At 39.3% G+C, this 13,932-nt stretch overlaps 1 protein-coding gene across 5 annotated transcripts in view; it reads left to right on the forward strand.

Moving 5' to 3' along the window:
• SV2B (synaptic vesicle glycoprotein 2B) overlaps window positions 1-13,932 on the forward strand; it is a 193,103-nt gene that overhangs the window by 167,312 nt on the left and 11,859 nt on the right. For all 5 annotated transcript variants that reach the window (XM_054451622.2, XM_054451625.1, XM_054451626.2 and 2 more), the window contains 2 exons: window positions 392-480; window positions 1,273-1,437. In XM_054451622.2, the coding sequence (XP_054307597.1) occupies window positions 392-480; window positions 1,273-1,437 (254 nt within the window). The remainder of the gene's footprint in view (window positions 1-391; window positions 481-1,272; window positions 1,438-13,932) is intronic.

A 13,932-nucleotide genomic window follows, 5' to 3' on the forward strand; every position in this document is an offset into this window, starting at 1 on the left:
GAGTCTATTGGGACTGGTTGGTCTTCGCGGTGTATGGTCAATAAATGTTTGCAATATCCCCCTTGCCCACAGGCAGGGCGTAGAACTCAGTAGTCAAGGTTACTCAGTGCCTTGAAGTCCTAACTCAGTGTGCTTTCAATCACATTCATGGAATGTTGTGCTCCCGGGGAAAATCTTATTGGACTGTCAGAGTATGAGGCCAGCCAGTAAGAAGAGAAGAGGCTTTCCTTGTATTTGGACAGTTTTGCTGCCTCTAGGAGACAGTGGGGTACCTGTTCTCTCCATGGGTTCCTAGGCAACTTATTAGAAAATCTGAGTAATGAGCTCTTTGTGGGAGAAACAAAGTCACACATTGCTTTCTTTAACAATCCTTCTCTGGTATGGGTTGTAGGTCTGGGATAATGCCCTGTACTGTGTGATGGGGCCCTACAGAATGAATACACTGATTCTGGCCGTGGTTTGGTTTGCCATGGCATTAAGGTAAGTTCTGTCTTACTTAAATTTCGTAATTCCCTGTGCCTCAGTGGCCTCCTTTACACATTGAGGATTACAGTGAGTTCTGACTTAGAATTTGTATCAGGTAGGATGCTTTGGTTGCAAGTAACAGAAAACCAACTCTAGTGGCTTCTACAAAGAAGAAACTTTTTTTTTTTTTTGAGACAGAGTCTTGCTCTGCACCCAGGCTGGAGTGCAGTGGAATGGGCTTGGCTCACTGCAGCCTCTGCCTCCCGGGTTCAAGCTATTCTCCTACCTCAGCCTCCCCAGTTGCTGGGACTACAGATGTGCGCCACCACACCTGAATAATTTTTGTATTTTTAGTAGAGATGGGATTTTGCCATGTTGGCCAGGATGGTCTCGAACGCCTGACCTCAAGTGATCTGCCTTCCTCGGCCTCCCAAAGTGCTGGGATTACAGGTGTGAGCCACCACATCCAGCCAGTGGGGATGTCTTTAGTGTTTCCCTATTCACTAAGATTCTGGCTGAGACATGTATATTTTATGTGTTAAGGAGGTGTCCCTCAACCCCTAATCTATTGGTGTTTGTATCAGGAAAAAATTTCTTTTAAATCAAATGCCTTTTCAGCATTTATGGAGGTGGTCATATTTTTCCCCTTGTATTTATTAATATGAGGATTTATATTGTCAGATTTTCTAATAATCCAAATTAATGTATTTTCAATGAGTTTGATCTACGTCAAGTCAAGAATGTAGACCCTGATCATGAAAGAATTAATCCTGTTGTTGTTCCAACCTTCTGCCTTCTCCACTCCAGTTACTATGGACTGACAGTTTGGTTTCCTGATATGATTCGCTATTTTCAAGATGAAGAATACAAGTCTAAAATGAAGGTATTTTTTGGTGAGCATGTGTACGGCGCCACAATCAACTTCACGATGGAAAATCAGATCCACCAACATGGGAAACTAGTGAATGATAAGTAAGTGAGTGAGCACGGGCTTCCCTCACATCAGGGTGACAGTCGTGGGGACTGTTCTTGGGAGGGAGCCGGAGGGAAGATAAGAATCAAATATGGCCGGGAATGAGCGCCAAGGCTGGTGTCATCATCACAACTTGTCATGGCTGCCAGAGACTCCATAGCTCCCCTAGTGGCTGTGTCTGTGTTGTGCTGGCTCCAGACACCCTAATCTCCTGGCGAGAGCTATTTCATGCAAGGATGGAGACATTTGACTGAGGACAGTCAGTTGAGCCATTTTTCCAAGTGATATCCCATTAAGAGTGGCTGCCCAGAGAAAGGGCCTAGGGCTCTTACTACTAAGATTCCTGAACTAGTCCAAAGCCTGGGTGTTGAGCTTTTACTTTGACCCTAGAAGCTTTTCCATGCCAGGACAAATAAAGCCCTGTTGTTACTCTTTCACCTAATATTACTTTGGAGGGTTGATCAGTATGGTCCACAGTCAGCTAGGAGTGTTTTTTAGAGGAAAAAAAAATCAGTGGAGGATTAGAAAAGTCCTGTTCACATCTTTGTGGGGCTGCTTCCTCAATCCATTTTACTCCTCCTCCTCCTGGTCCTGGGACAAATGAGATGGGCCATCCACCCTGTTGTGCTTTAGGAATGCCTCTTTGAAACTGTCCTCTGAAACCCTCAAGATGGATCAGGGCAGGGCCTTAATCATGCTTACCCAAGGCCACATTATTCACTAAACTGAGCATTTACCCCTCTGCTGTGTCCCTTCTTGAACTGTACTTAGCAAGCTCATCAGGTTGTGAATGGTAAGTAAATGGGTGTCCATGAGCTATACAGCGGCACCTGAAATACCAAGGCCCAGATAGTTCAATGTCAGTCACATTAACTGCCCCATATTTACCACTTCAATACAAAATTAACACCACAAATTCTCACTGCCGGTGAATGTTCTATCTCCCCCTGTCTGCACCCACATGTGCGTCTGATGTCTCAGTAAAGTCCCTACCTGTAGTGACTCCTGGCCACTTTAGGAAAGGAATGGCTGGGTGAAGCCCAGGAAGGATACCTCTTTCAGTTTATTCTATATTGTTCTTACAGGCTAGACTTTAGCTAAGGCTCGCTGTTATTTAAGGTGAGAAAGTGTGCAATAAAAAGGAGAATATTATTTCTACCAATATCAGACCTTTGGGAAGGAAGGTTTTGGACCAAGTATCATTGACATGGGTTCAGATTTTCAGAATTTTTAAAATGCTGAAGCCCAGTTGCAGACATCTCCATACTCATATACCCATGCACACATCCGCTGCAGAGACAGTTCAGAGTCATTATCCTCTGCCCAGAGTGACCACTCCAGGGATGGCAGCTCTAATGCTCGTGGTGGTAGAAAGCAGTTCCCCCAAGATGTTTCATTGTCTGAGCTCTTTAGTATGTCAGGAGGTCTTGTGTTGACATTGCCAAGGAAGAAATGTCACCCTTGCTTTATTAGGATACTTTGGAAATATTGAAAACTAAGGGATATTATGGATGACTAGAGGTCACCCATGGGGTGACTCCATTCCCTGAAGAGATGAATTCCCTAAGGAGACCTCATTTCTGAAGTTCCCAATGTTTAGTGATACATTATTTTGATACAAGTAATACTAATGGTAGCAGTGACAATGATAATAATGCCAGTGATAGTCACTATAGCAGCCAATGGTAATGAGCATTGCTGTGTGCCAGGTGCTACCTTAAATGCCTTACGTAGCTATCTCACAAAACTCCAGGGAACAAGAAATATGCTTGCTCTTTTGCAAGTGGGGAAACAGAAGCTTAGAGAGGTTAAGTATCTTGCTCAAGATCACACAGCTAATATACATAGAAATATCTATCTCCCAACCCATGCATTTGGACTCCAGATCTTGTACTCTTGACAACTACAAATATTTTCTCATTGGGAAACTCTTCATTCCTACAGAGGTGCTGTTTTACATGATACTTTCTGCATTAAAGTCAATACAACGCGGAGTCCTCGTGATTTGTAAGAAGCAGGTTTTGCAGTTCTGATACTTAGCTAGGCAGAAAGTGGAGACTTTTGATTCACTCTGTCATTTTAACCTTGCTCAGCTTCTCCGGGCTTTCAGCAAACTGCTGGGTGGGAGTGAGGAGGAAACAGGGGCTGAAGAAAGCAGTGTCGAATCTTGTGGATGATGGGGGGACGGTGGATCCTGTGGATGATGGGCGGACGGTGAGTCCTGTGGATGATGAGAGGATGGCGAGTCCTGTGGATGATGGGAGGACGGCGAGTCCTGTGGATGATGGGCGGATGGCGAGTCCTGTGGATGATGGGAGGACGGCGAGTCCTGTGGATGATGGGAGGACGGTGAGTCCTGTGGATGATGGGAGGACGGTGAGTCCTGTGGATGATGGGCGGACGGTGAGTCCTGTGGATGATGGGAGGACGGTGAGTCCTGTGGATGATGGGAGGACGGTGAGTCCTGTGGATGATGGGTGGACGGTGAGTCCTGTGGATGATGTTGTGGATGGTGAATCTTGTGGAAGATGGGCGGACGGTGAATCTTGTGGATGATGGGTGGATGGTGAATCCTGTGGATGATGGGTAATGAATCTTGTGGATTCAGGACCCCCTGAGGGACATTATGGATGACTAGATGCCCCCCTGCCCACCTGGGGTGACACCATTCCCTGCAGAGATGAAATCTTTGAAGGAGACTTCATTTCTGAAGTTCCCAATGTTTAGTGGATACATCATTGTGATATGAGTAATAATATTGATAGTAGTGATAATGAAAATGCTAATAATGGTAACTATAGCAGCCAATATTATTGCCTAGGTCTGGGAATGTATAGGTGTGCCACGGATTGTCTGGGAGTGGATTGTCTTCACACATTTTCTACCATGTTTCTATGCTTCAAATGTACATAGATGCTTTTGTATGATAATGAAAATATAAATTTCTTCAAAAACTGTAATGAGTTCATTGTAACTTTCGTCATACGGTATATGTTTTTTAACCAACAGACACTAAACCTATACCCACTATTATTTGAAGCCCATAATTTGCCCACTCCCTCCCCAGCAACTTGTTTGAATAAAAAGGGTATTTTTCTCCTTGACTGATTAGGAACCTTTGAAAGTGATCTAAGGAATGAAAGGAGCCTGGCTTCTTTCCTTGAGTTATGCTGCCATCTGCTGGTCGTGAGCTGGAAAACACCTCATCTTTGAAAACCCCAACCCTCTTCTGGGCGCCTCCATGGATACACGCGTGTTCTTTAGCTTCCTTGGGGGCATTTCTCCTATCCTTACCAGTATTCCTCCTTTGACTTTATTCATACTTGGCTGATTTAAGGTTTCGATTGAAATTATTTTATTGAGTATCACACATGGTGGAAAATTATTTTGTGTAAACAGGGCTTTAGACTTCACCCGTGGACGTTGTTGACGAAGGCAATTCTATTGAAATCTCAGTTTCATCCTGCAGTAAAACCAATCCCTTTGCCCCCAAGAAGAAAAAAAAGTGCCAAGGTTAGTTTTGGTCTGCTCCCAAAGCATCATCTGCAGGCTTCTAGTGCCGTTTTTGGGATCTGGGGGCTCTGAGTACCCATGAAGCTTTTGCTTCAAAACCTGTGAGTTTTTGGAAAGTGCAAGTAAGGCAAAAGAATGAGTTTATGTTTTAAACCCTGAGCCAAAATGTCAGGCCAGGGGCTTCCTTTATCATTAGTTAAAAACAGGATAGATTTTCTACCCAGAATATGTATTAACTAACTAATTAATTAACTAACTAACTTACCTTCCCTTCCTTGGAAGACATTTCTGCTTGGTAGGGCTTTCTTCTGTGAGGGTTAGGAGCGGGAGGGCATTACCTTATTTAAACCTTCCTGCACATCACGGAGAGGTGCCTGATTTCTGTCTGTGATAGGTCGTGACCCAGGAAGTAATGTCTTACTCCTGGCGGTTCTTCAAAGCTGATGCTGTGTTTTTACTCAGGTAGGAATGTATAACTGCTCACTCAGATGATTTGCCAATGAAGGATGGGAGAAAAGCTGTCTTGAGTTCTTAGTAAAGGCAGAGGTGAATAACTCACAATGAAAATGAAGTTCACAAGATTTAGCTCTAAAATGAGGCCGGTAGGATAGCAGGGGGCAGGAAAAGCAGGGAGGGGAAGAAAGTACACACACACAGTAGAACAGAGGTTGCTGTCACGCATCACACTGAAATGTTACACGCCGAGGCTCCTTTGGGGAGGGGGAATAAATAAGCATATTCGTCTTTTTTTTTTTTTTTTGACGGAGTCTCACTCTGTCTCCCAGTCTGGAGTGCATTGGCATGATCTCAGCTCACTACAACCTCCACCTCCCAGGTTCAAGTGATTCTCCTGCCTCAGCCTCACGAGTAGCTGGGATTACAGGCGTGTGCCACCATGCCCGGCTAATATTTGTACTTTTAGTAGAGATGGGGTTTTGCCATGTTTGCCAGGCTGGTCTCGAACTCCTGACCTCAAGTGATCCACCCCCCCTCGGCCTCCCAAAGTGTTGGGATTACAGTCATGAGCCACCATGCCTGGCTCTAAATAAGAATATTCTTCAATAGCAGTGGGACTAAATTTCAGTAGAGTAAAGCTCCTCGAAGATGCCAGTGGTGGGCCAGGTCAATGCAGCTTCTGGTTTCTTGATCCTAGAAAGTTGCCAAGGCTGGATTCTAGTTTTGATTGTTTAATAACAAGCTGAGCCATCCTAGGCAAATCTGTGACCTGTCTAAGCCTAGGATTCCACATCAGAATATGATGATATTGATGTAGAATGTATATCATATTTCAGAGTTAATAAAATTTCTCAGCCAAGTTTTGTAGCTTACTCCAGGTCCTGCACAGTTCTCATGGAGCATCTTCTTGGATAGTTTGTACTTTGGCCACTGAAAATTGGATTCCTTTTCCCCTGTCAAACATGTGCACATGTTGTAGCAAATAAATAAGACCCCTATTGAGTTTTGGATGTTTATTTTGTCTCTGAGCTCTCTGATAGTTCTGTTTTTCTCTTGTTATAGAATCCTATCATCTGCAAATAACTAGTTCTTTGACTCCTTTCTTCTCTTTTTTTTTCCGTTATAAAACATTTCAAATATGCAGAGAATAGAGAATAATATAAGCATCCCTATTCAGAGCACCTAGCTTTATAAAATCATAAACTATGTTTACTTCAGATGTCAAAATTGATTAAGCATTACTCACAGTATTACTCTTTTTGATAATATTCTTCTCCCTTCCCGGAGGTCATGATCACCATTGTCATAAGTTTGGTGCTTTACATTCACGCATGTTTCTACACTTTTTGCATATACATGTGTATCATAAATGTTGTACAGCAGTCTTTTGAATGTTTCAAAATTTAGATAAAACCACATTGTATTACGTGTAGATATATAATTATTATAAATTATGCAACTTGTTTTTTGTGTAGAATTATGATTTTGAGAATACTGTGTTGGGGGAGATAGCTACATAACTCAATTTCATTTAATTCAAATTTTTATATGCATATTTCATAATGTATTCATCTGTTCTCCTTTTGAAGGACATTTAAGTAGTTAATAAACTTTTCTTGCTGTTACAAATAAAGCTGCAAAAAGTGTTGTCAGGAAAGAATTTTTCTAGGCTATGTACCTAGAAGAGGAATTGCTGGGTGAAAGGCTGGAAACATTGTTCTCCAAAGGGATTGCATTAATTTGCATTCTCACCAGTAGTATACGGTGTGTATTTAGCTTACACCGTTCTTGTTCAACTTTGGTATCATTGTTATGTCCTCTCTTTCTTTTCCTTAAAGGAAATTATATAAGACAGGGATTGTTAATTTTTTGAAGGTTTGGTAAAACCAGCCTCTATAACCAAGTGAGCCTGCCATCTATGGAGACAATACGTTTAGATGACCAATTCATTTTGTAATGGTATTTGTATATTCAGGTGTGGTAGTTCTTGTTTTGAAAAATTATATTTTAAAAGTTTTACAATTTATCAGCATAAAAGTATTCATCGTATTTTCTTAGGATATTTAAAATCTGTTGGATCTGAATTATAAGTCCTCCTTTTTTGTACTAATACAATTTCCTTTAATAGTCACTCTTCATCTCACCAGCTATTTAGAAGTGTATTTTAAGTGTCAAAATACCGTTAAATATTGATCATTTATATATACTTGTGCTATGACCAGATGATGCAGTCTGTAAGATTTTTATTCTTAGAAATCAAAATGTGTTAGGACTTTGTTTTTGTTGTTGTTAGGTGTATACATATTTATAACCATTATATGTTACTGGTGAATTGAAACCTTTGTCATTATGTAATGTACCCTTAATCCCTGATAGTAGTCTTTGTTCTAAGTTTACTATGTGATATTATCTAAATCTCCAGCATCTTTCTGATCAGTGTTTGTGTAACTTTTTCCATTTTTTTGCTTTCAATCTATGTATATTTTTATAATTAAGTGCATTTCTCATAATTAATATATAGTTAGGTCTTCCTTTCTCCAACTAAACTGACTCTCTTTATTTTTAAATCCATGTGTATAGAACATTTATACTTATTGTAATTATTTATGTGGTTGAATTATAGCCTATCATCTTGCTGGCTATTTTCTATTTGTTTTGCATGTTTTTTGTTTTTTCTTTTCTTCACCCCCTTTTAGATTATTTTCATAATTCCATTTTACCTTCACTATTGGTTTATTACTTATTCCTCATTGTAAAAAATTTAGTGGTGCCTTAGAGCTTACAATATACATCTTTAATTAATCATAATGTGCCTTCAAGTATTATTCTATTACTTCACTTTTAGTGTAAGAGCCTTACAACAGAACACTCATTTCTTCTCTCCTGTTTTATGTGTTTGTTGTCATACATACTTCTTTTACATATGCTATAAACACATGATATATTGCTATTATTTTTGCTTTACCCAGTGAACTATCTTTTAGAATGGTTAAAAATAAGAGAAAAATAGGCTGGACACAGTGGCTCACACCTGTAATCCTAGCACTTTGGGAGGCCAAGGTGGGCAGAATGCCTGAGCTCAGGAGTTCGAGACCAGCCTGGGCAACATGGTAAAACCTTGTCTCTACTAAAAATACAAAAAATTAGTGAGGCATGGTATTGCATGCCTGTGGTCCCAGCTACTCGGGAGGCTGAGGCACAAGAATTACTTGAACCTGGAAGGTGAAGGTTGCAGTGAGCTGAGATACCACCGCTGCACTCCAGCCTGGGTGACAGAGTGAGACTCTGTCTCCAAAAAAAAGAGGAAAATGTATTTAACCATTTCTAGAGATCTTCATTTCTTTGTGAACATCCAAGTTTCAAATGTAGATAGGTATTATATTTCTTATGCCTGAGGAACTTCCCTTTATTATTTCTTGTAGTGAAATTATGATGGCAATACATTTTCTCAGTATTTGTTTGTCTGAAAGATCTGTTTCTTCTTCAATTTTGAAAATATTTTTGCTGGGTATAAAATCTGGGTCAACAGTTTTTTTTTTTTTCCATTTAGAAATTTAAAGCTTTCACCCTATTGTCTTTTGGCTTGCATACTTTCTGATGAGAAGTCTGCTGTATTCTTATCTTTATTTATTAATTTTTTTGTATGTAACATGATTTTTTTTTCTTTTGCTCCCTTCAAGATTTTCCCTTTATATTTGATATTCAGCTATTTGAATATCATGTGCTTAGGTGTACCACCACCTCCTCATCTTCCTTCTCCTCCTTCTTCTTGGGATTTACTCTATTGAGGTTCTATAAGTTGTATGAACTTATGGTTTTATTGGTTTCATTACTTTAGGAAAATCCTTTGCCTTTGTCTTTTCAAATACTTCTTCTTTCTCTTATCTTTCTTGAATTCCAATTGCACCTATGTTAGATTGTTTGATATTTTCCCATAGCTCTTAGATGTTTTTTTCTGTTTCTTCCCTTATTTTTCTCTTTATGTTTCAATTTTGGTAATATTTTTTGAGTTATCTATAATTCCAGTAATCCTTTGTTTTTGTCATGATGAGCCTAATAATGAGTCTGTCAAAGACATTCTTAATATCTGTTGCATTATTTAAAACAATTCTAGTGTTTCTGTCTGAATCTTATAGCTTGCATCTTTTTGCTGAAATTTCTCAACTGCTCATGCATGTTAACCATTTTTTCCTTTAAGGCTTTAATATGTTAATAATAATTATATTAAATTCCCTGCCTGATAGTTCCAGTATTTATATTATTATTATTATTATTATTATTATTATTTGAGACAGAGTTTTGCTCTTGTTGCCCAGGCTGGAGTGCAATGGCATGATCTCAGCTCACCGCAACCTCTGCCTCCCAGATTCAAGTGATTCTGCTGCCTCAGCCTCCTGAATAAGTGGGATTACAGGCATGCACCACCACACCTGGCTAATTTTTTGTATTTTTAGTAGAGACGGGGTTTCTCCATGTTGATCAGGCTAGTCTCAAACTCCCGACCTCAGGTGATCTGCCCGCCTTGGCCTCCCAACTGAGTATTATTTTTTAAGTGATTATGTCTTGATGTGATGTTGTTTTACTCTTGCTTCTTTGTATGTCTTGTAATGTTGGGTTGCAAGTCAGATGTTTTGTATGACAGTAGGGACTAAAAAATGTGTACACCTCTTTTGCTAGGTTTTAACAGTATGTGGGGAGGTTAAGAAAATCTAGGCAGTAGTTGGGCTTGGTTTGGATTTTGTTTTAGCTATGGTTACCTTAGAACTTTTTGAAACTTCCTTTTTTATTGAGGAATAATTTATGTACAGTAAATTTACCCCTTTTAGTATACAGCCCTGTGAGTTTTGACAAAGGCGTGCAGTCATGTAACCATCACCACAAGCAAGATACAGGACAATTCCATTACCTCCTGGATTTCCCCATGCCATTTTGTGGTCAGCCCTTTCTCCATCCCCAGTCCTTGGCAGCCAATGATCTTCTTTATGTTACTTACATGGAATTATACAATAGGAAGCCTTTTGAATTTGCTTCTTTTACTTAGCATAATGCATTTGGAATTTATCCATGTTATTGCATTTTTAGTAGTTTATTTTTATTGTGGAGTAGTATTCCATGATTTGAATGTATTACTGTATTTTTTTAATCCATTTACCTGTTGAAGGGATCTTTGAATTGTTTCCAGATTTTGGCATGGCTAAATTAGTGTTTGACTTAGGATGTTTCTAACTATATTTATATATGAATTTGTTCTACTATTTTTCTCTTGCTAATTTAATGTTTATATCTTTATTATTTCCCTTTTTGTTCTATGTTCTGTGCTTCAGTTGTCGTTCCTAAAGGCAGTAAACGTGCTAGGATCTTTGTAAAGGAGACAGAATGAGGTATCGTGATTTCATCACTCAGGTATCTTTGAGTGTAAGAAAAGAAAGAGAGGGGAAGTTGGATTTTACTTCCAGACTCACTGAGGCACAAGAATGTGTGTCCTTACACTATTTGATTGATGTTGGCACCAGGATTTCCCATCATGAACATTTTCTGATTCTTCATGAAATAATATTTCAATATTTGAGGAAGTAAGATGGCCATCTCCTAAGTCCACTCTTTTATTTCTTTCTTGGGGCTACACACAGTAAAAGTACGCCTCGTTTATGGAACCATGCTAGAGCTGCAAAAAGGGCCATCTTCTCAACACCCCTATTTTATAGATTTTTTTAAATGCAGGCTTCGAGAGGAGAAGAAAATTGTTTGAGGGCTCCTGGTGGTTAAGTTCTGAAAGTTAGACTCTTCATTTTTTGGAGGGTGGCATCACAGGTTGTGTGAAGGCCTGACCCCTACACCTGGAGAATGTAAGAAGTTACACAGATATTCAGGCAAGAATTTGTTTCCTCTTTTCTTTAAGCAAATTAGGCCCAAGTACATATTTTCTGAAGTGATCCTCTTATTTGTCTTTTGATTTACCTCAGATTAGGACCTGATCTAAGATAATATGTGAGAGGCCGGAGTTCCTGTTCTTAAGAACTCTATTTCATCTCATGGTGGCTAGAGAGCTTCTTAAAATATTTATGTGTGTAATCTTTGGGGAGCCATAGCCTTTATTTATTTTCTCCTTAAATTATGATGTAATTTATGTGAAAGAGAATTCTCTGCTTTCAAAAAAGGCAATTGAAGAATATATATGATATGTGTCTGTGTCTGCATATGCTTTTCCCTCTGTCTGGAATACATGTCCTTATCTTTGCTTAGAGAGCTTTCACTCTTCCTTCAGGGTAAGTCACCTTATATTTTACCCAACTGGATCACAAGTGTCCCCTTAGAAGTGGTTTTATAGCATACCTCTATCTTGATAATCATCACACCAAATTTTAATGGTTGGTTTTCTTGTTTATCTCTTTAATTAGACTGAATTTCTTTAGGGTGATGCCCTCAAGCCTAACACATGTTGAATGTGACTTTGGTGTAGCTTAAATCACTTGCTGGACTAACTATTGGGCCTGAAGGCAACTGAAACAAAGTGTATGTAATGACAATTTTGTCATGGACCTTGGATTGCCAATGGCTTCTGTTGCCTTAAAGGCAAAGCTTACAAAGTACTGTTGCTAACATTTCTTTCATCTTTTGAACTCTCCTGAATCAAGAATCTTGGGTGGGCCAGTTCAGTATATAGGCTTCAGATCGGAGGAGATGATTTATGTAAAGCGTCATAAAATATGTGTTGGCCCTTTCTCCTTTTATCTCTTCCCTTATAACTCTGGCTTTTTCTAACTCACTTGGAGAGACATTTCAAGGGCTGCCTGCGTCAGATCCATTTATGATTTATGGCTCTGCCTTCTCAGCCACCCTGGGAAGAATATTAAAATATCACCCAAGGCTACATCAGCAGCCTATTACTATATTAAAGAGAAGGATATATTAAGAAATGCAAAGGCCTGCAACAGTCTCCAGGAATAGCTCTCTTAAGTAAACACATCTAGCTTATACATTTTGACATCGGAGGCATCTTCTTGTAACAAAAGACTCACCAATTAGTTTTCCCATGGAAACCTGAAGAATTTAGTGATAGCTTTTGGAGGCCCCTGTTTAAAAGTCTGTAGCAAATTTGGCCCTAAGAAAAATTTCTCAAAATAGTTTGGTTTTCTAGACCAATGATTCTCAAATTTCTTTAAGTATAATAATCTGGTCTCTGCCATTGGTGATTCTGGTTCAAGAGGTGTAGGCTGGAATTTATGAAATGACATCTTTAATACAACCTCAAGTTTATTCTGATGCAAGTGGTCTGGGGTCCTGCTTTTGGTGAACACTTGCCCAGGACTTCTTGTGTGGGGTCTTTTAGCAGAAGCTAATGATTGGCAGCTCTAGGTTAAGGTTCTGAGCAGGACACGATAGAGCACGAAGGATAAGGGTCACTGGCCATTGTAGGTGGTCATGGGGTGAATTATTTGGTGATCCTTTTGAAAAGGAACAGTGGCCATCAGCACCCTGTGCTATCTCTGTCTTGGCGATTTCCACTGTATTGTAATTGCCTATTTGCTTGCACTTTTTTCCAGTTAGACTGGAGAGCAGGGACCATGTCTTTCCTCTCTATACTCATAGCACCTAGTACCATGCTCAGTGTTTGCAGAAGACTAAATATGTAAGTGAATGAATAGATGAATGAAAGAATGTGTTGTAATTATTTGCAAATGAAGACATATTTAAAGGCTTCCAGACTAAAAGTTTGACCAAGCTTGTTAAATATAGCCAACAGAGGAAGATGGTAATGTATGTGAGATATATTTTTAAATGTTGCGTTGTTCTTTCCTATTAAGTATGCAGGAATTGGAGAGGGGCAGTGACTCCCACATGTGGCTGCACCTCATAATTGTCTAGGTGCCTTAGTCTCTTTTTAACTGAGTTTAAAAAAAAATGAACAAATAATATATACACTTGGCATAAAGTGAAAATTAAGTGTATCATTCCTCACTTCCATTGTACCTCCCTGGAAACAACCATTTCTATCAGTTTCTTGTGTAGCTCTCCAGATATATTGGGAAGCATATGTATCCATACCCTTTTATTACCTGAATGAGCCTGTGTTATAAACTCTATGTTGCACCTTGATTTTTTAACTTAACAATATATCTTAAAGATTATTCCATATTAACACATATAGATCTACCTCATTTACTACGATGGCTACGTGGTGTTCCATTATATGGCATCTATTACATATGTATGTAAGTAGTAATCCGTTGTTGTTACAAGCAGTGTTGCAATGAAGATCAGTGAATGTATCTCTTTGAATACATGAGCAAGTATGTGTAGGATAAATTCCTAGAGGTGGTGTTCCTAGGTCAAAGAGAATGTGCATTTCAGATTTTGCAAAATTGCTCCCCAAAGAGGCTGTATGGATTATATTCTACCAATAGTATGAATGAAAGGCTTATTTCCCCACATCTTTGTTGGGACAATTTTTTTAAAAACGAAGATTCTCAGACCTTTACAATTCTATGGCTTCCAAAACTTCTAGGACGAGTCCAGGGACCTGC

Source organism: Pongo pygmaeus, chromosome 16 (assembly GCF_028885625.2).
Source record: "Pongo pygmaeus isolate AG05252 chromosome 16, NHGRI_mPonPyg2-v2.0_pri, whole genome shotgun sequence".
NCBI lineage: Eukaryota > Metazoa > Chordata > Mammalia > Primates > Hominidae > Pongo > Pongo pygmaeus.